Genomic DNA, 22,959 nt, shown 5'->3' on the forward strand with positions numbered 1-22,959 from the left:
CTGGGCCAGATGCTTTTTTGTTTTGTTTCGTTTTTCTGCCGTTTCTCTGTTGCTGTTGAGTGCTGGTCAGCTGCCAAATTGCCGCCAGCACCCCCCCTCACACCTGTTCCCGGGCGCAGCTATTTACCTTAGCCGAAATCCCCGGAGGAGGGGGGGAAAGATTGCCGACCTGTTATCCGGAGAGGGGAGTGGAAGCCCCCAGACCCAGCCGTTTTGCTGTCAGCTTATTTTTGTAATTTTTCTCGGCCGGCCGGAAGCCTTGGAACACAGCCAACTCAGCTGGAGAAGAAGATTTCAGCAGACAGGAGAAATAACCCAGGGAAGCTACAAATCATTGTGAAGGGGGCCATAAGACTGAGTAATTTTCTGAATTATACTCTCGTGGGGGGGAGTTTGACTGTGGTTTACTTGCATTTGTGGCGGCACAGGGGGTGTGGCGCGGAGCCCCCCCCCGATCCATCGGTGCCCACCCCCCCACCATTACTACAACTGTCACGGCCCCCCCGCCGTCCGTCCCTGCTGGCAACCTGCCATCTCCTTTCGGATCCAGCTGTTCGCTTTGAACTTTGCCTTTTGGACCGGACATAACAGCCGACCAACCGAGACTCTTTGGACAAACGTGTGTGGGTCTGCACCCCCCCACCCTGGATTGCTTATCCCACAGCTTGCCCCTATTACCGGACCCTGATTTGTTTCCCCCCCCCTCCCAGTCCAACACCTTCGGCATTCCTCCCCCCCCCGGCCTGAAGCCCAGCAGGGAGGAGCGGTTACTCTGCTTCCCCCTCCCTCCTCCTCTTTCTCCCCATCTCTCCCTGCTCACAATGGCGGGGAATGAGAGGGGTGAGGCCCCTCCAACAAAATCAGTTGTCCCTCCCCCACCTCCCCCCCGCCTGACCCCAAGGTCCCCCCCCCACCACTATTGTTAAGATACTTGCCACACACCCCCCCCGCTGGGGCACCGGCGGCAGGAGGCACCAGGGTGATCACTGCTGCTGCTGCGCCCAACACCCCCCCAGATTCTAGGAAACCCCCCGCAGCTGGCTGGAAGGGCCAGGGTGGGAAAAAAGGAAAGGGCCCCGCTAGAACCACTAAGCCCTCCATGGCAGGGGCTGCCCCCACCGCTGTGGCCTCGTCATCAACCGTGGCGCCCCTCCCTGCGTTTCCCTCCACCAGCTCTACGATTGTCCCTCCCCCGGCCCCCAGGACGTATGCCCGAGCGGTGATGGGCTCCCCCCTGCCTGCCGCCTCGTCATCTCGCCCCCCGCCCGCCTCCGCTACCATCACCAGCGGCCGAGGCCCTTTCCCCGCCTTGACCAGGAGGCACGGTGTCCGTTGCCTCCTGGTACCCGCCTCGCCCCACGTGGAGACATATGTGCAGGCGTTGGCGAAGGTGGTCGGACCCACGGCTATTGTGGCGGCCTCCAAGATGTATGGGAAGGTCTTTTTTTTCTTAGCTTCGGAGGCTGCCGCCCAGGAGGTAGTGGAGAGGGGCCTGGCGGTGGGGTGGATATTTGTCCCCCTAGAGCCGCTAGAAGACCTGGCCATTCGCCTCGTCCTCACCTCCGTTCCTCCCTTCTTACCCAATGTTGCCCTGTTACCCGCTCTCTCCACTTTGAGGAAACTTGTCTCTGTCATCAGCCCTCTCCCGTTGGGCTGCAAGGATCCCACCCTCTGTCACGTCCTCTCATTCCGCCGGCAAGTGCAGCTTCTACCGCCGGCAGGGGCGCGTGACAGAGAGGTGCTCGAGGGGTCTTTCCTAGTCCCCTACCAGGGAGCTCGCTATCGGGTCTTTTACTCCACCGGAGAGGCCCAGTGCTACCTCTGCTGCTCAGCGGGGCATGTCCACAGAGACTGCCCTTTGGCCTGTGGGGGGAGGAGCACCCGAAACCCCCAAGACCCGGCAGGACATCGGCCCCATCGCTGCCGATGCCCCCGGCTGCCCGGCACCTGAAACCAACCCTCCTCCTATTCGACCCATCGCTGCTCCCGTCCAGGCCCAAGAGACACCTTCCCTACAATGCCCGGGCGAGCAAGGGAGTTCCACCCTTGCTATTACCAATCCAGCAGAGCCTATGGAGGAGGGTGCAGCAAAGATATTACCGGGTATAGGCCCGCCCCAAGGAGAACCCCCCGCCCCCCATGCTGCCTCATCGTTACCCCCCCGAACCCCTGAACCATCACCTCTGCCCCCCGACACGACCCCTGCTAACCAACCCCCAGATGACGCTATGGAGGGCTGGACCCTAGTCCAGGGGAAGTGAGGCAAGCGGAAGGCTCGAGCTCCGCTGCACCCATCCGATGCGGAGGCCCCCCGGAAGACCAGGAAGGGAGGCACTGATACTGAGCCTTCCGCTATGCCCACGAGTCAGATCCATCCGCCGGTGTCGGGAGGGGAAGATAGAATGGCATTGGAGGGTAGAATCTCCCACCAGGGAACAACCTGAAAATCGTAACCCCACCCCCCCATGAGCTGTGAAATGCATTGCGGAAGTTTTTAGTAAACATCCGTGGCGCCCGCAATAGGGTACAGCTGGCTCTCCAGCTATGGGGGGACTTTGATCAAATCCTCCAGGCCACAAGGGCCCTTATAAAGGAGGGTAAAGGGCAAGGAAAGCACGATGCTGTGGCCTGCGGGCGGTCCCGCGGCTTCCATAATGATCTGCTCCCTTACGGGATGGGTCACGGATTGCTGCGTGACCCGCCGAGGGCCACGAACACCCCCACCAATAAGGAACCCCCACACCCCCAGCCCTCCGCATGACACCTCTCATTATCACAACTTTGAACACCAGGGGCTGTAGGATGGCTCTCCACAGGTCCCAGGTGCTCTCTTACCTTCGGGAAGGGGGGTACTCTGTAGTTTTCCTGCAGGAGACCCATACGGATCCGACCGCCGAGGACAGCTGGCAGCTGGAGTGGGGGGACGGGGTCGACTTTAGCCACTTCACGCTTCAACAAGCTGGAGTGGCGACCCTGTTCTCCCCCAACCTACGGCCCGAGGTGCTAGGGGTCACTGAGGCCGTGCCGGGCCACCTGCTGCATCTCCAAGTCCGTATAGAGGGGCTCGTGGTTAACTTTGTTAATATCTATGCCCCGACTACGAGCCCGAAACGGCCACAAATCTATCAGCGAGTGTCCGACTTCCTCAGCACCCTAGATTCTCACGAGTGCCTAGTCCTGGGAGAGGATTTTAAAACCACCCTCGAGGAACGGGACCGCTCGGGGCCGAGCTGAGCCCGGCCACTGCGAACATTCTCCGAGAAATAGTCGAACATCACTCCCTAGTAGACATCTGGTGTGACCACCACCCAGATGACACTTCCACGTTCACCTTTGTCCGGGTGGAGGCCCATCGGTCACACCACTCTCGGTTGGACCGCATTTATTTATCCCGTTTCCATCTTTCACAGGCCCACTCCTCCAACATTCGGCCGGCCCCATTTTCCAACCATCATCTAGCCACCATAACAGCCTCCCTCCGTGCAGAGAGGCCAGGGCCGGCCTATTGGCACTTTAACAACAGCCTGTTGGAGGATGAGGGCTTTGTGATGTCCTTCCGGGAGTTTTGGCTGGCCTGGCGAGGGCAGTGGCGTGCCTTTCCCTCGGCGCGGGGATGGTGGGACCTGGGGAAGGTGCGCGCCCGGCTCTTCTGCCGTGACTACACCCGGGGCACCAGCCGACGGCGAAATGCAGCGATCGAGCAGTTGGAACGGGAGGTCTTAGGGATGGAGAGGCGCCTGGCCGCCAGCCCCGAGGACCCGTTCCTCTGCGGAGCACGCCGGGAGAAGCGGAAGGAGCTCCGGGCCCTCAAGGACCATCGGGCCCGAGGTGCCTTCGTTCGGTCCCGCATCCGCCTCCTTCGGGAGATGGACCGTGGCTCCCGCTTCTTCTATGCCCTGGAGAAAGCAAGGGGGGCCAAGAAACACGTCACCTGCCTTCTTGCGGAAGACGGCACCCCCCTCACGGATCCGGAGGAGATGTGTGGGAGGGCCCGTGACTTCTATACAAGTCTTTTCTCCCTGGATCCGACCGATCCTGGCGCTTGCAGGGTGCTCTGGGAGGAACTCCCCACGGTCAGCGTGGGCGACCGAGACCGGCTAGAGCTGCCTCTCACCCTGGCCGAGTTCTCGGAAGCCCTCCGTCGCATGCCCACCAATAAATCTCCGGGCATGGACGGGCTGACCGTGGAGTTCTACCACGCGTTCTGGGACATCCTTGGCCCAGACCTAGCCACTGTCTGGGCCTAGTCTTTGCAGGGCGGGGTCCTCCCTCTTTCGTGCAGGCGAGCGGTGCTCACCTTGTTGCCGAAGAAGGGGGACGTCTGCAATTTACGAAACTGGCATCCCGTCTCGTTCCTTAGCACGGACTGCAAAATTGTAGCAAAAACAATCTCGCTGTGGCTAGGGTCCGTGATGGCGGACGTGATCCACCCAGACCAGACCTACACTGTCCCGGGCCGCAGCATTTTTGACAACCTCTTTCTAGTCCGAGACCTTTTGAAACTCGGGTGTAGAGACGGTCTGTCGTTCACCCTCCTGTCTCTCGATCAGGAGAAGGCGTTCGATAGAGTAGACCATGGGTACCTCCTGGGCACTCTGCAGGCGTTTGGATTCGGACCTCAGTTTGTGAGTTTTCTCCAAGTGCTGTATGCTTCCGCGGAGTGTCTGGTTAGGCTCAACTGGACCCTGACCGAACCGGTCAGCTTCGGGCGAGAAGTACGGCAAGGGTGCCCCCTCTCAGGCCAGCTGTACGCTCTGGCAATTGAGCCCTTCCTCTGTCTCTTCCGAAGGAAGTTGACAGGGTTGGTGCTATGGGAGCCAGAGCTGCGGCTGGTCCTGTCGGCGTACGCCGATGACGTACTCCTCGTGGTCCAGGACCCGGGCGACTTGGCGCGGGTGCAGGCTTGCCAGGCCATCTATTCGGCAGCCTCCTCTGCCCGAGACAACTGGGTCAAGAGCTCTGGCTTGGCGGTGGGGGACTGGCGGCAGGTGAGCTCCCTCCCACCCGTGCTTCAGACCATACGGTGGAGTGCAGGTCCACTGCTCTACCTAGGCATTTACCTTTCTGCCACGCAAAATTTAGAAGGCGGGGTGATAGAGCGGCTCCGAAAATGGACGAGGCTACTCCGATGTCTCTCCCTGCGAGGGAGAGCACTGGTGCTTAACCAACTAGTCCTGTCCACGCTCTGGTACCAGCTCAACACCCTGGTTCCGGCCCCGGGTTTTCTGACCAACCTCTGGACATCGATTCTAGAGTTCTTTTGGTCAGGAATGCACTGGGCCCCTGTTGGAGTTCTTCATCTACCCCTGAAGGAAGGAGGGCAGGGCCTGAAGTGTCTGCACACTCAGGTCTGTGTCTTCTGCCTCCAGGCCCTGCAAAGGCTCCTTATAGTGCAGGTAGTTCGACGTGGAGCATATTGGCGCACGCCTTTCTGCGCCACTTCCAAAGGGCTCCGATACGACCGGCAGCTCTTTTATCTCTGTCCGAGAGGTTTTCTGCGAGACCTCTCCGGGCTGCCAGTCTTCTACCAGGACCTCCTCCGGACCTCGAAACTGTTTTCAACGACCAGGTCCGTAGCAGCCACCATGGGAGTGGATCTCCTCGCGGAGCCCCTGCTACACAACCCCCAGCTCCGTGTGCAGGTGGCGGAGTCCCGCTCGGTGCGCCAGAGTTTGGATCTCTATAAATATATCAGAGGGATAAATACCGGAGAGGGAGAGGAATTATTTAAGCTCAGTACCAATGTGGACACAAGAACAAATGGATATAAACTGGCCATCGGGAAGTTTAGACTTGAAATTAGACGAAGGTTTCTAACCATCAGAGGAGTGAAGTTTTGGAATAGCCTTCCAAGGGAAGCAGTGGGGGCAAAAGACCTATCTGCCTTTAAGATTAAACTTGATAAGTTTATGGAGGAGATGGTATGATGGGATAATATGATTTTGGCAATTAATTGATTTTTAAATATTCATAGCAAATAGGCCTAATGGCCTGTGATGGGATGTTAGATTGAGTGGGATCTGAGTTACTACAGAAAATTCTTTCCTGGGTATCTGGCTGGTGAATCTTGCCCATGCTCAGGGTTTAGCTGATCGCCATATTTGAGGTCGGGAAGGAATTTTCCTCCAGGGCAGATTGGAAGAGGCCCTGGAGGTTTATCGCCTTCCTCTGTAGCATGGGGCATGGGTCACTTGCTGGAGGATTCTCTGCTCCTTGAAGTCTTTAAACCACAATTTGAGGACTTCAATAGCTCAGACATAGGTGAGAGGTTTTTTGCAAGAGTGGGTGGGTGAGATTCTGTGGCCTGTGTTGTGCAGAAGGTCTGACTAGATGATCATAATGGTCCCTTTTGACCTTAATATCTATGAATCTATGAATCTATAAAAGATTCCCCAAACCCGAGAAGGCGAACACCATCGTGGTAGGGGTAAGCTTCACCCAGTGGTCACGGCATTCACCAAAGAAACCTCGATTCATCCCTCTCCCCAGTCCCCACCTGATGATGATAAAGTAACTGAATGTTGGACGAAGAACATAAGAACGGTCATACTGGATCAGACCCAAGGGCCATCTAGCCCAGTATCCTGTCTTCCAACAGTGGCTAATTCCAGGTGCCCCAGAGGGAATGACCAGAACAGGTAATCACCAAGTGATCCATTCTCTGTCTCCCATTCCCAGCTTCTGGCAAAGAGAGGCTAGTGACATCCTCCCTGCTAATAGCCATTGATGGACCTATGCGCCATCATGAACTTATCTAGTTCTTTTCTGAACCCTGTTACAGTCTTGACCTTCATAACATCCTCAGGCAATCAGTACCACAGTACCACCTTTTGTTTGTTTTAAACCTGCTGCCTATTAATTTCATTGGGTGACCCCCTAGATCTTGTGTTATGAGAAGGAGTAAATAACACTTTCTTATTTATTTATGTTCTTAGTCTGTATGTTTTCCCCCATTACGGAAAAACACCCCTGACACTGGGCTTTGGGATCATCTGGGTTGAGTTCTTCTCAGTCTTTCCTCTAGAAGCTGTTCAACTTTTATATAAATAATTAAACAGCTAATAGAGCAGCACCTTGAGTCTGGGTCTCCCACATCTCAGGTGACCACCTGACTGATCACGCAATAGAGCAATACTCACTGTCGCCCAGGCCAGAGGGTATATATTGCAATGCATAGTGGTAATTCACAGTCATTCACGATGATTCTGGAGAGTCATTAGTTCAGGGAAAGAGAGTGAGGCATCCTTACAGCACTCTGTCCATCTTAAACACTGACATCCTCTTACCCTTAAACCTCTCCCCTCAGACTCCCCTCTACAACCATGTCCCTTTCACATTCGGCCTTCAGTGATCCTCTGTACCCTTCACATCCGCCCTTGCTGATCACCGTGCAGCCCCCATCCCGCCCCTTCACTCTGTGTCACCTCTGTTGAATACCATTCCTTTATTATTTTTATATTTCAGTTGACTTCATTCATTATAGACAGGTGTAATTGGTCTGAAATGCATTGACAGTGAGTTTTTTTAAAGTTATTACTGTCAGACCTAGCTTACAGCTATTTTCTCAGGGCTGTGTTAGTTCAGGAGATCTTACAGGTCTATAGATAGTTATCACTCATTTTGTGAACTGAAAATCTAATTCTGATATACAGGGAGTGTAGAACTGTTCAGGAAGAAGTGTCCAGTTTTCCCTAATATTTTTCAGTGGCGAACAGCCTCATTAGTACTTAAATTTTGAAAATACAGAACTCGTTGGGAAAGAAAAAGAATCACAATAGTCTTTGGAAATTTACAAAAATATTTTTATTTTGAAATTTTTTTAAAGAACTGTGTATTTCTCATCGAGTAAAATTTCCATAAGTGTTTCCTTTTCATCTAAATGTCTTTCTGTCTTTTTTTCTTAGGGAGAAAAAAGGGGTAAATGTGAAGAAAAAATAATCTAAATATATTTAGAAAAGTTATTTACTCTTTTATTTTTCTTTAAATTGGAGATCTGGAAAATGTGCGGAGGGATTTTTTTTAAAGTTATTTATCTATTATGAATAAAAAAGACAGTTTAAAAAATAACAACGAAAACAGAAACATCTTTGCATCCTCTCTTTATAATTGTATTTTTAATCAGGATTAGCAGAAAAGGTAACCAAAAACAAGTCTAGTTTAACCTGTGACATTAGAGATTGAAATGTCCTGTAAGAAAATTAAAACCAATTCCTTGTAATGGAAGCCATGTAGTAAGACATGTCCATTTCCACCAGTTCTGGCCCATTTACCCTCGTGGAGCCATGTCTGATTTACACTGATGGTTGGTTTGGGCTTTTTTTTACTTAGATGAAGGTGTCACACTATCTAGGGTGGCTCATGACTGTAAGTGTGCACATCAGGGCAGACTGTCCAAAACAGGGCAGATTCCTCAAACTGGTGGGATGCTCTGTAATTAGATTTCACAAAGCTGGTAACAACTGTGAATTCCTGGGTATGAAGTTTAAGAAATGTATCCAAATGAACTGAGTGAGACAAGGTGGGTGCTGTAATATCTGTTACTGGACCAGCTTCCATTGGTAAAAGAGACTAGCTTTTTAGCTCAGCAAAGTTTCTCTCTTTCACCAACAAAAGTTGATCCAATTAAAGATATAACCTCACCCACCTTGTCTTGCCCATAACCTGGGACTGACAGGGCTACAACACCACCGCACACATCCAAATGAAAGCAAAAGTTTCATTTTAGTTTGAAAGTTTTCTCATGCAACATCACAGATTTTCATCAAAAATGACATTTTCCCATCAAATCTTTTGATTCCAGCAAAACCTCTTTTTTTTACCTTGACATTTCTTTAGACAGAAGAAAATTTTGATTCAAAATGAAAGAAAAAAATTAATTTGGCTTGAAATTTTCTGATGACAAATGAAATAAATAAATAAGTAAAAAAATAGATTTTTCCCACTCATGTTCACTGCCAAACGCTGCAGGGAGATGGATTTCATTTCTGCCCTGCTGTGGACATCCTCCGTGACCATGGGTAACTCACCCCATCCCTCAGTCTGGGATTTTCAAGAGAGAGGAAGCTAGGTGCCCAATTCCCATAGAATTTTGCTGGGAGTTTGATGTCTGAGCCCCCAGGATGCTTTGAATATTCCAGCCTCCGTACTTCTTTGTGAAGTAAGCTGATTTTAAACAGTTATGGATCTTAGGGCTAGATTCCCAATAGTACTCTGGCTTTTAGACCTGTAAAAATCTCTCCGATTCACCAAAACTGAATTTGGTGTGCAGGCTCCCTATCCGATGGGGAGAGGTAGAATCACAGAATATCAGGGTTGGAAGAGACCTCAGGAGGCCATCTAGTCCAAGCCCCTGCTCAAAGCAGGACCAACCCCAACTAAATCATCCCAGCCAGGGCTTTGTCAACCCTGATCTTAAAAACCTCTAAGGAAGGAGATTCCACCACCTCCCAAGATAACCCATTCCAGTGTTTCACCACCCTCCCAGTCAGATAGTTTTTCCTTATATCCAGCCTAGACCTCCCCCACTGCAACTTGAGACCATTACTCCTTGTTCTGTCATCTGTTAAAATAAGACACAAGGCCCCAGTTTGATTTGAACTCATGACTATTGGTTTATAAGACCAGTACTCTAATCCCTGAGGTACGGAGCCAATCTTGTTAGTGCCTACAAATGGGATTCACAGAAGTCAACAGGATGAACAGCTCCCTGCCTATGCTTATGATGGGATGTGCCTCAGGGAGGGATGTGTGCTAAAGATGTTACTGCAAGAAGTAGCTTGTAGCTCTTCTTTTAGGGCTGGGTTAGTTAGGAGGTGATACAGGAGTATAAATAGATATAACTCATTTTTGGATCTGAAAATCCAATTTTGATACACATAGAGTGTAGGTCTTTTTAGAAAGCAGTGCCCATTTTTAGCTAAATATTTTTCACTGAGGAGAAGTCTCTTTAGTACATTGAAAATATAGAACTTGTTGGGAAAGAAAAAAATCACAATATTTTTGAAAAGTTACAAAAATATTTTTATTTTAATTTTTTTGAAAAAGAACTGTGTTTTCCTCTCATTGTAAAATTCCATAATTTTCTTTTATCTACATTTCCATTTCTTTCTTTCTTTCTTTGAAAAAAAGGAGGAAATGTAGAAAAATTAAAAAACTAAATATAGTTAGGAAAGAAACTTTCCTTTTTTCTTGAAAATAAAAATCTGGAAAATATATGAAACTATTTTAAAATGTTATTTACATATTATCAGTGAAAAGGACACGCTAAAAATATTCCAAGAAAAAATGTCTCCCTTCCCTATTGATAACTACACTTTTAGATTGGAATTAGCAGAAAAAGCTAATGAAGACGAGTTTAGTTTAATTTGTAAAAGTTAAGAGGCAGAAATGGAAATATTATGTAACAAAAATTTAAACCAATTCCTTGTGAAGATAAGATCTCAGTATTATTCAACCACTTTGCTATGAAGTCATATGGTAAATGCAGATAAGTGGTATATACATATAAGGGAAAAAAGAATGAACCATAAAGCACAAGAAAGTCTGTATTCCTCTATTGGAAATTTCTATAGCGATTTCTTCACCACAATCAGTACATTAGTTATGATACATAGTTTATTGAAAATACATTTTCTCAGAGAAGATATTGATTTTCATGGATTCCCAGGTCTATCCATAGCTAAAGGGGTTGGGTGTTGGTAAACCTGACCATTACTGGTAGAGCATTTAAGGAAGCCAAGGACTGTGTAAACATGGTGACTGGATTGCAGTTACCTTCTCACCCCTAGAGGTCATCCCACATTGGCAGATAAGTTTGTGTGATGGTGGAGGAGAACTGCTCTGTCTTCTGAGCCCTTTTGCCCACCACTAAGAACCTGATATTCAGAAGTACTAAACACTCACAACTCCAACTTAATTCAATAGCAGATGCACATACTAAGCACTAGATTTTGTCAAAGAAAAAAAAGGCTTCCAGAAAAGTTTTCCTGCTGAAAAATACATGTTCATCAAAACCAATATTTTCCATGGAATAATGTCCTATTTTGGTTTTGCTGCAGGAGTTTGTTTTCATTTTGAATCAATTTTGGGGGGAAAACTGACTAAAAAGTTTATTTTTTTAAATGAAAATGAAAAAAAGGTATGTGGCATTTTCAATCAAAATGAAATTAAAATATTCACTTGACTTTTAAATGCTAATTCAAAACAGGAATGTTCAGTTTAAATCAATTTGAAACTTCCTGTGGGACAAATGAATTTGTTTCATTCAGAATTCCCAGCCATCTGTACTGATTAATACTCAATATCTGGCTCTTTTAATTTGGGACTTGAGGGCACCACCAACAACAAAATTAGGAGGCATCTCTCTCTGTCCCTTTCTCTGTTTCTCTCTCTCTCTCTCTGTCTCCCTCTCTCTCCCCACCCCCCACCCAGGTGAGCATTTCCTGCAGAGGTAACAATGGAGAACCAGAACATATCTGTGACTGAATTCAACCTCCTGGGATTCCCTGGCACCCACAGCTTCCAAGGCCCCCTCTTCATAGCCTTTCTTAGCTCCTACATGGTCACCTTGATGGGCACCTTGATGAGCATCATGGCATTGGTCTGGGCTGACTATCGTTTCCTCACCTATATGTACCCCTTCATTGCCAACCTCTCCCTCCTAGATGTCCACCTCACCAGTACAGTCATGCCCCAGATGTTGGCCAACATGTTGAGCGAGAGGAACACCATTTCCTTCACCAGGCCTACTTCAACTTCATGATGGGCTCTATGGAGTTTTTCCTCCTTGCTGTCATGTCCTTTGACCGCTACTTGGCCATCTGCTACCCACTGCAATATGCCATCCTCATCAGCACTCACGCCTGCTTACGGCTAGTGGCTGCCTCATGGATGTGCGGGTTCCTGGCCTTGCTTCTTCCCACCTTCCATATTGTGGCTCCAATGTCATCAACCATTTCTTTTGCAACGTGATGCCACTGCTCAAGCTCTCCTGCTCTGGCACATGGACCATCAAGGTGGTGGAATTCTCTGTGTCAGCCTTGCTTTTCCTGGGCTCTCTCCTAGTGACAGTGGTGTCCTACACCTTCATCATCACTACAGTGCTCAGGATCCCCTCTCTTAAAGGCCAACAGAAGGCCTTCTCCACCAGCAGCTCACACATTATTGTGGGGATGCTCTTTTATGGGAGCTCCATCTTCATCTTGTCCAAACCAGGAAAAGCCACTCCTTGGACCTCAGCAAAGTGGCCAGCATACAGAACACCCATGGTGACACCTTTACTGAACCCGTTCATCTGCAGCCTGAGGAACAAGAAGGTCAAAGATGCCTTGAAAGACTCCTTCAAGAGGAATCTGTATTCCATAAAGGAGCCCCACTGGGTTTCTAAAATGGGAAATTGTTTAAAAGGTGAGGTAAAATTTTCAAAATAAGAACATAAGAACTGCCAGACTGGGTCATACCAAAGGTCCATCTAGCCCAGTTTCTTGTCTTCCGACAGTGGCAAATGCCAGATGCCCCAGAGGGAATGGCCAAAACAGGTAATCATCAAGTGATCCATCCCCTCTCGCCCATTCCCAGCTTCTGGCAAACAGACATTAGGGGTACCATCCCTGCCCATCCTGGCTAATAGTCATTGATGGACCTATCCTCCATGAATTAATCTAGTTCTTTTTTGAAACCTGTTATACTCTCGGCCTTCACAACATTCTCTGGCAAAGAGTTCCACATCTTGACTGCACATTGTGTGAAGAAATATTTCCTTTTGTTTATTTTAAACCTGCTGCCTATTAAAATCAACTAAATTACTTAGAAGCCAAAGTCCCATTTTTAAAAATATGTTTTAGTCACTCAGTGGGACACTCCCCAGAGTACAATTTGGACTGCTGGATGGCTGTGTCCCCTCAATACTCCAGCATGGGGCGCCTTTTACACTGCTTTGCTGTGTTGTCTTCCACTTCTGGCTAGTTCACTCTCAGCCTCTAGCATGCAAAATCACTCCCAGCTATACTGCATGAGTGCTATAGCCAGTCACTTATGAATGACATACAGGGAGACAGCAGAAAATTCCCAGATCTTCCCCCAGAAATGTGCGTCTTCTACTGACCAGCACCCACTGGACTATACAAGCTCATATAAAGTCCACCAGTTCATCAATGGAAAATGATATGCACAAAGCTTGTTATCTCAAGTGGAGATTCCTAACACATCAATCCAAACACATGCTAGTTTAGATAAAACAATAAAAGCAAGTTTATTAACTCTAGAAAGATAGGTTTTAAGTGATCACAAGTAATAATGCATAAAAGTCAGAATTGCTTACAAAGCAAATAAAAAGATAAAATGCAAGCTAAAGCCCTAACATAACAAGCTAAGTGAACTTAAAAGCAAAAGGTTTAATCTCCCCATAAGCTTATAGAAGTCTGTATTGGCTGAAAAACCTCCGAGCTAAAACTCCTTCCCCAGTTCAAAGATGTTTCCTTTGTCTTTCAAGCATTGAAGCTGCTGTGCATAGAGATGGGGGGAGAGAGGTGATTTGTGGTGTGTGTGTCCTCCATTCTTATATCCTTCTCCCTTCTTTGAGGATTATCTCCAGCTGGCGTTCAGGTGACAGCCAGTCTGTTTCCATGGGACCTCTAGCTCTTTTCACTGCCAATATGTAAAGTTATCACTCACACCCTTCTTTCTACCAAGGAATGGTCATTTAACAAAGTGATAGACCACTTGACTTTGTTGATACCTGTCTGGGGTGCCAGTATGTCTTTGTCCCTGAAAAACTGGTTTGGGCCAACCTTTCTAACTGTGGAACATGTTATAGCAGTGTTATAGAGTAGAGTCTTATAACTTTACATACAATGTTGCCACACGTAGTTTACCAGGACAATAATGTTCAGCGGATTATGATTTTTCACTGATCTACAACTGTGGGACAAGAAAAGCCCCCTATTATTCAGCACTTAGGCTGTAATTGGACAGTACGTTTGCATTTGTGAGAACGGGATCCCAGCCAGCCTTGGTTGGAGATGCTGCCCAAGGCTTGGGGTGGGATTCATCTAGGTCTGGTCTCCAGGATACGTGTATTGACTTTGTTTGACATGGAACCCTTCTGTTTCCATTGGCCTCAGTCACTAGCTCCTGAATCTTGACCTCTGACAATAAACGTCTGATTGTTTCCCCCACAACTAGCTCTCAGAGCTGCAGGATTGTCCAAAGAGCTGAGCTGAATCAGACAACCTGGGGTGTGCATGGTTCCCTGGGGACAGCAGCTATGGTGTTTCTGTGAGTGCCCCCTGGAAAAGGGGCTGGATGCTGCAGGGGAACACTCCAGCGGGGCTCGTGGAGTGGGGTGCACCTAATGCTAACCTGCCAGGAGGAGTGAGGGTTGGCAGAGCCCAGAGGTGGTTGTTTGGGTTGCCTTGGGGAGCTGGCACCCAGGTAGGTCTCCCTCTCATGGAAGGCAAGGGGATTTCAAGGGGATTCATAGCCCTGGGCACCCCGAGAACTGTCCCAGCCAGTGTAGTTATCTCCCTTTGCGAAGAGGAATGAGCTCCACCTGCATAAGCACCTCCATATCGGGACAGCTGCCCCCAGGCTGAGTTTGTGGGATGGATACAGAGCAGATGTAGGGCTGGGTGCTCTATTGGGCCCTGCTTTCCAGGTGTTTACCCTATAACTCTGCTGGGATGGATGGACAATCAAGCAGGAAGAGCGAGGGACAGTCCTGGACAAACACTGGAAGGTGGGGAAGGGACCATGCCTGGACTATTGGCTGGGAAGATCTGACCTCATCAGCCAACAGCCCAGGAAGGCAGCAGAACTGAAGGACTGGAGGGATTTCCAAAGGGACCCCCTACCAAGAAACGGGTTTGGGGGAACCAGACTGACACACGGGGATCCGCTGGGGGTATCTGAATAAGCCAGGCCTGCCTAGGTGCCCAATAAACCAGGGGAGGGCTTTGTCTGAGAGGGATAGCTCAGTGGTTTGAGCATTGGCCTGCTAAACCCAGAGTTGTGAGTTCAATCCTTGAGGGGGCCATTTAGGGATCTGGGACAAAAATTGGGGATTGGTCCTGCTTTGAGCAGGGGTTGGACTAGATGACCTCCTGAGGTCCCTTCCAACCCTGATATTCTATGAAACTGTGTGGTTTTAAACAGCTTTCTTGAAATGCTTTGTTCTTACTGTTAAAATCAATCAGACTGGGGTAAGGAGGCTGCATGTGAGTCACTGAATTCACTGATCCCCGACTCCATCAGGGAAAAGCAGCAGGCCCCAAACCCAAGCCTGCTGGCTAAGCACAGTGAAATCACACCCCTAACAGACATTGTTACACCAGTGCAGAATCTGTATGGGGCAGAGAGACAGCAAGAGAAGTTGTTCAGTCTAGCTAGAGCAGGGCTTCTCAGAAACCATTTTTCCATGCAACATTTTGCAAGGAAATGAACAAATTTGGAAAATTTTCACTCCCTGCCCCTCACAGCTCCCCCCCCCCGCCAAAAAAAAAATTAAAAATGCCATTTTCTTTATTTTTAAAAGAAACAGATATTGTCTTGGTTCCTTCAGAAAGACATTATTAGATTTGAAAAAATTCTTTTCAACTTTTTTCATCAAGTAAAGAAAAAAAGTGTAGAAAGTTCTGACAGTAGCATTCACTCTCAATTTATTTGACATTTTTGCACTTTAAAAAAGTGAGAAAAAGTGAAGGAATCAAAAAACAATTTTATTTCACTTTCTACTGTTTTCCCAATGTTTTTCAATGGGAAACAAATAAGTGAAAAGGATTTTGTTTTCTTACTTTCTCCAAATTTTTACCTTTTACTCTCTTATTTTCAAATAGTTTCTAATTGTCTGAATTTTCCTAATACGTTTGTGGTTTGAAACATTTTCAGAAAACTTTAAAAAAATCTCAAATGACTTTTTTCATGATTTTTTTCATTTTTGATGAACTCCCATATTTCAAAAAAAAATATGTTTAGTTAAAAATAAACCAGTTTATAGGAGAGAAAGTTTCTTTTTGCTGAACTGGCCTTAAACAGGCCAGCTGAAGTTTTTCAGAGCTGCCGAGCGGCTTTAGACACCCAATTCCCACTGGTTTCGGTGAAATGACCCTGATTCCCACCAGTGGGCAGTCTGACCTTAGGAGATGTGTACTGCCCTAGAGCAGGGCTAAGGCAGAGCTCAGCCCAGTGCTGCCTTGTGACCCTCCACAATGTGGAAAGTGGCTAACCATCAACCTCTGACATCTCAGGCCCCCCAGCTGAGGGTCTGCCCATGTGAATTAGTTAAGGGCTGACACAAGCTCACTGCTTAACACCTGATTTTTCTCAGCACTCTAAAATCCCCACGCTGAATCACATTGCCTAGAAAATTGCCCTGTCTCCTTCGCATCTGAGCTAGGGTAAGTGGGGCAAACTTGGAGTGTCTTGGCCCAGAAGTTCCTGAGACACAACACCTGTAAACAGGGGACCTGAGAGTGAAACACTGCGATTTTCTCTGGCTTGGCTCTGGTTTGGTTTCAGATGGGCATTGATCCTGTGTCTTTTTCCTCATGGCCAAGGATGCTGGTTGTACGAGGCAAATTGGCCTCCCCAGGGATGGCCTGCAGTGACGTCTGTAAGGCACAAAGGATGATTCCCCAGGAGACGGCTCTGCAATATCTGCCAATCCCAGCACCCCTCAGCTGGGCTGTGTCTCTCACTGGGCACAGAGCAGGGGCTGGGCTGTTGGTGGGAGAGGGGCAGGGAGGCGCTTGCTGCCCAAAGCTCTCGTCAGGACAGGATGGCAGACGAGCTCTGGAGGGAGACAGTGAGGCAGACACCAGGCAACAAGGCCATTCCTGGAGCGGATGGGCTGAGGATCGCAAGCTCATATCTCAGATCAATTTCCTGCCATAGGAAGGTATGTACCAGGCTGGCTCATCGGCCCCTCTAATCTGGCATTCCCTGCCCCCCCCCATCACACCCCAGGATCAATCAGGCCTGCTGTCCCCCTTTCCCCCCCCACATCAGACCTCTGAGTCATCCAGGCTAGTCCAGGAATCCCCAGGTCTCTGCTGCACCAGAACAGACCCAGGGTCTGGACACTGCAGCCACTTCCCCCCCCCCCCCCCCAGAGCTGCTCTGCGTACCTCAGACTAAGAGGGAGACTGCAAACCAAAATGCTTTTGTTGATTTTTTTCCAGCAGCTCAATATTGGAGCCATAGCCAGGGCAACGAGTGATGAAAGACCCAGGTACTGACGAGATATTTATGGGGAACGAGCAAACAACAAAGCAAAGGGAAAAAACATCGAGAACATGAAGAACTGGCTTCTCTGTTGTGCCCTGTTATAATGTAGCTAGCGTTCAGAGGGGAGTGGGGTCCAATGAGGTGTGGTTCTAGCCCTGGCTCGGGGTGGAGCGGAGCGGGGAGTTTAGTGCTAGAGCCGGAGGGATGGGGAGCCAGGACTCCTGGGTTCTATCCCTGGCTCCAGGAGGGGAGTAGGATCTCATAGGTTAGAGTTGGAGGGCTGGGAATCAAGGCTCCCAGGTTCCATCCCTAGTCAGAGCAGGGACTTGTAGCTGGGTTTCCTCCACCCCAGGAAAGTGCCCCAACCCCCTGGCTGTTATGGCATCTCCTTGTCACCCAAAACTCCCCCCTGGAGGTGGAGAAACCTTCCCAGTGATAGTTTTTGTTGGAACCATTCCAATGCCAATAAACTGTTTGGTCTGGACAAAATGACATGTATGTTCACGGAAAAAAGTTTTGCCAATTTTTTTTTTTACCAGTTCCATCTGGGCACGAGAGGCTGCATTTGTAACAATGTTTTGGTGCCAGGTCAGAGTTTCTAACACATCTAGGTGCCTAACTCACTTTGTTTTCTATGGTGTAGGTGTCTCGGTGGTTTGAAAATCCCATTAGATGCCCAAATGCCTTTGCAATCTGGCCTTTAAACATCTCTGCAGGTCTGGCCCTGAGTCACTGTGTGGCAGCACTGGGAATGCAGGCTCGGTCTCCTAAGGGTCCCGCCAGCTCTCTGCTGGTGGCCCCTGTTGTGTGAATGTAGGTGGAGTAAATGGGCCAAGGTGCTAACAGAGCCCATCACTGTCCAGCACTAGCCAGTGTGAAACAAGGGGCAGGGATTGGGACCCAGAGACCTCCCCCAGCTCGTGCCATGGCAAACATGCCGCAAAACAGTGCTTAACCTTTGATTAAGGCCACAGGAAAGGAGGGGAAAAGCCCAAACCCTTGAACTGTGAAGCATTAAATCCGGCTGTCGTTTGCACAACCCCCCTAGTTCCCTTTCCATTGTGCTGGGACAGTCTGGGCAGGAAATCTGGCTTGTCTGCCAGTCTCTGAGATGGTATCTGTGCTGGTGATAATGAACCTCACGGGGGGAGAGAAGTGAGCTGAGACAGGCTGGAGCTGCTGTTGTTAAAGTCGATCCTGTTTCATCCCAGGTGGTGTTTGTGGTTCTCCGGAGCAGACGGGGGTGACGATGTTATCTGGGTCCCTCTCTCTGGCCTGGGCTGGCCAGGACATCTCTCAGGATCAGGGATGGGGTAGGAAGCAGCCCCGATGGTGAATTTCACTCCAGTAGCCTCCATCTCTTCTTCCTCATTCCTGCCCCCCCACCCCAAGTCTCTGTCGTGAAGGGCCCCGAAGGGAGTGGTACTCAGAATGGTCCCTCCCCCACTGATTTGTCCCCCAGTTTCCAACACACAATTTAGGTTAACTGATTTCTGGCCCAACAGTCCTCTCGTTTCCCAGACATAAGCTTGTCACAGGCCTTGAGGGACACCCGGAGGCCTTTTGTTTGGGCCAATTCAGTCTCCATCTCCCTTTCATACCCACCGCTGTTAGTGTAGGTTGCTGTGACTGTGTAGGGACTTTCCCTCACTCTTTACAATTCAGCTCACAGGGAGGGTAAATGTCTCAAGCCAACTCTCACACCACTGACCTTCCTCTGCCTGCAGGGGATGGACCCCGTGGAGCCGATGGGGAGGGAGAACGACACCTCAGTGACCAAATTCATCCTCCTCGGTCTCTCCAGCAACCCAGCAGAGCAGCTCATCCTCTTTGGGGTCTTCACAGCCATCTACCTGGTGGCCCTGATGGGCAACATGCTCATCTTACTGCTGGTCAGCCTGGACTCCCGGCTCCACACACCCATGTACTTCTTTCTGGTCAACCTCTCGATGGTGGACATCGGCTACACCAGCTGCACCGTACCCAAGATGCTGGCCAATTACCTGTCGCAGGACAAGTCCATCTCGTGGGCCGGTTGCCTCTCCCAGATGTTCTTCTTCATCTCCTTTGGGGGGATCGAGTGCCTGCTACTGGGGGTCATGGCCTACGACCGATACGTGGCCATCTGTCACCCGCTACAATACGGTGCGTTCATGAGCCGGCGGGTGTGCGCCCTGCTGGCTGCAGCCGCCTGGGTCATGGGCTTGACCAACTCGGCAGTGCACTCATCCCTGATGTCCATCCTGTCCTTCTGCCGAAGCAACATCCTCCACCACTTCTTCTGCGACATCCCCCCACTCTTCCAGCTCTCCTGCTCTGACACCCAGACCAATCAGGCTGTCACTTTTGCCTTGGGGGGTGCCGTGATCCTGGGCTCCTTCCTGGGGACTTTGGTGTCTTATGTGTACATTGTGATGGCCGTTCTCAGGATCCGCACGAGGGAAGGGCGCCTCAAGGCCTTCTCCACCTGTGCCTCCCACCTGACTGTGGTCAGCCTCTACTTTGGCACCATTATCTTCACCTACATCCGCCCCAACTCCACCTACTCACAGGACCAGGATCAGGCACTGCCCGTGCTCTATGGCATTGTCACCCCCATGCTCAACCCCATTATCTACAGCCTGAGGAACAAGGATGTGAAAAGGGCGCTCCGGAAAGCCCTGGCTAGGAGCTAGGGAGGGCAGGTGCATTGGCTTGGAAGCCAGGACTCCTGGCTTCTCTCTCTGGTTCTGGGAGGGGAATGGAGTCTAGCTGGGAGAGCAGGGTGGCGGGAGTCAGGACTCCAGGGTTCCACGCCCAGTTGAAAGGAAAACTTGGGGTGGGGGTGTACATACAAGAGATTGTTTTTCCAATTGCCAAATCCAAAAGTTTTTTTCTGGTTTTCTCTGAACACTTTTCATTTTTCAGCAGTATTGTGTGTAACATTTTGGGGTTTCTGGCATAAAAGGTTTTTGTTTTTCTTTGCTGAAAACCTTTAAAAAAATTAAAAGAAGTCCAATTTCAGTTTTTAGACAAAACGTCAACAATTTCTGAGTCATTTTCCCATTAGGAGAAAGAGTGGGTAACAGAATCATGAGAAACCCTCCTGCTCATTCCTGCTTTGCTTTCTTGAAATTTGTACCTGGGAAACCGCAATCCAAAAGGCTTCCAAAGACCCCATAATGGTGTATCCATAGTCTATATGTATCATCTGTTATGAAGCTGTTTTGTTAATTGCAGAAATCATAGAACTGGTTGAAAAATGCCAATTATTTTCACGTGAAATAAATAAATAAATAAAAGCTTTGTTTTGTAGAAAAAAATCCTACAAAAATATTTTCAGGTTTTTTTGTTTAATTTGGTTTTTGCAACAAAAATAAACCCCCAAAAATATTTTTTTTCAAAAACGGTTGTTTGTAATATTAAGTTATTAATTAAAACATTTAGTGTTTGATAAAAATCTTTCAGTTTCAGAAAGCATTTTGGGTGAAATGTTTCAGTTTTTGGTAAAAGCATCTACTGTTTGGTAAAAATGCTCAGTTTCAAAAAACTGTTTTGGGTAAAATGTCTCAGGATTTGGTCAAAACGATTCCTTTTAAAAACATTTATGATCAAAAATATTGTTTTTGAAAACAGTTGGTTAAACAGGCATTCTTTCAAAAAATTGAAAAACTTTCAGTCTCTGCGTTTTCAATGGAAAACTGGAAATTGTCCACAAAAATGACATTTTCCTGCAAATGTTCCTGATTTGGTCAAACACCCCTTTTGCTCCTTGGAAAAATGGTTGGGTGAAATAATTTAATTTAATTAAATTTAATTAAATGGATTTAATGACCAATAATTATGGGTAGCTGACAATTGAGAATTGATTATTATTTCATCGTTAATTCGTAGACCCAGTGACCAGAGTAATGGACCAGAATCCCCATTGTGCTGGGTGCTGCATAGAATTGAAAGAAAGTTCCTGCCCCAAACAGCTGATTGTCTGTCCCGTCCAATGTCCGTGACGATTTTCTGGGTGGACCTATTGCAAGGTTCCTGTGACTGTAACTTTGGGAGGGTGGGGTGCCACTGGGCGCTTGCACATTAGTGACCAGTTAGGTGTGTGAGGCGATCCCTGTGGTGATAGCAATATTCCGGGGGGAGAATCCTGGCTGTGACTGCAGCAATGACTCATTTAGCTGGGGTGTTTTAGACCTTATGGTTGGATCCAATACTTCTTCTCCTAGATTCAGCTCTTTGTCTCTCGTCCTTCCTTAATGTCAAACCCCAGAAACGAATGTTATCATTTTAACACGTGTAGCTGGGCTCAGTACAGGAGCCAAGGGGAAGGTTCCCTGGCCTAGGATATGCTGGAGGTCAGGCAGCATGTGCCAAATGTTCCCTCCTGGCCTTATAGTCTATGGGTCAGACCCCAGCTGGTGTGAATCAGCCATAGCCCCATTGGAATCAATGGGCCAGACCCCCAGCTGGTGTGACTCAGCCATAGCCTCATTGGAATCAATGGGACAGATCCCCAGCTGATGGGAATCAGCCATAGCCCCATTGGAATCAATGGGACAGATCCCCAGCTGGTGTGAATCAGCCATAGCCCCATTGGAATCAATGGGACAGATCCCCAGCTGGTGTGACTCAGCCATAGCCTCATTGGAATCAATGGGCCAGACTCCCAGCTGGTGTGACTGAGCCATAGCCCCACTGGGGTCAATGGGCCAGACCCCCAGCTGGTGTGACTCCGCCATAGCCTCATTGGAATCAATGGGACAGACCCCCAGCTGGTGTGACTCAGCCATAGCCCCACTGGAATCAGTGGGCCAGACCCCCAGCTGATGTGACTCAGCCATAGCCCCATTGGGGTCAATGGGCCAGACCCCCAGCTGGTGGGAATTTGCTGTAGCTCCACTGGGGTCAATGGACCCAATCAGTAGCTTGTGTGAGTCAGCAGTAGCTACACTGGAGTCAATGGGCCAGCTCCCCAGCTGCTGTAAATCGGTATCTCTTCATTCGAGACAGTGGGCCAGAATTAGGTCCCCAGGTTAGTGTTGTTCCTAGCTCCCTCATGCTCTATTGACACACCAAGATGTAACAAACCACAATCATTCTCCATTTTATTCCAGCTTTGTGTCACCAGATACGCCTGGCCAAATGGGTATGTCCTGTCCCACATTCCAATTGGCCTCTCGATGGGAAACCTGGTGGTCAGAGACAACACTTAGTCTTGTCTCACTGATGCCAGATTTTTTTTCTTCCCATTGTTCCTGTTTTATCTTCATATTTTTGTTGAATTAATAAATTCTGGTGGGTCTTCTGGTCTGTTCTTTAGGCAGCCAAGCCAGGACAATCAGCACATGCAGACTGACTCTTGTGCAACTTTCTTGTTATCCCATTTCAACTTTCTCCTGCCTTTTTTTGTCATCCCATTTACACTTTGTAGTTTCAGACTCTTGTCAGATAATCCGCACCACACAAATCCCAAGACCTGACATCCTGACAGCTCTTTCAGATGGGATGGAAAAGACAAAAACAAACAGGAGTCAAACATTAAATCCAGATTTGGAGTCACACAGCTACGTTCTAGGACCTTTGTAAACAGACTTGGAGCTTCATAGGTTTTATGGCCAGAGAGGACCCGTAGAGCCTCCTGTCTGACCTGTATAGCACTGGCCATTAAATGGCCCCTGTTCCCCCTGTATTGAGCCACATAACTTGTGTTTGATTGAAACACCTTCCCAAAGGGCCTGTAGCCTGAACAGGCAGACA

The 22,959-nt window shown here is 48.7% G+C and overlaps 1 protein-coding gene across 1 annotated transcript; it reads left to right on the forward strand.

Annotated features, from left to right (window-relative positions):
• The first annotated feature begins 18,950 nt into the window (after positions 1 to 18,950).
• LOC140897023 (olfactory receptor 5AR1-like) lies at positions 18,951 to 19,895 on the forward strand. The gene has a single exon (XM_073309278.1). The coding sequence runs from the start codon at positions 18,951 to 18,953 to the stop codon at positions 19,893 to 19,895; it is 945 nt and encodes a 314-aa protein (XP_073165379.1).
• The last annotated feature ends 3,064 nt before the right edge of the window (positions 19,896 to 22,959 follow it).

This window comes from Lepidochelys kempii, chromosome 13 (genome assembly GCF_965140265.1).
Source record: "Lepidochelys kempii isolate rLepKem1 chromosome 13, rLepKem1.hap2, whole genome shotgun sequence".
NCBI lineage: Eukaryota > Metazoa > Chordata > Testudines > Cheloniidae > Lepidochelys > Lepidochelys kempii.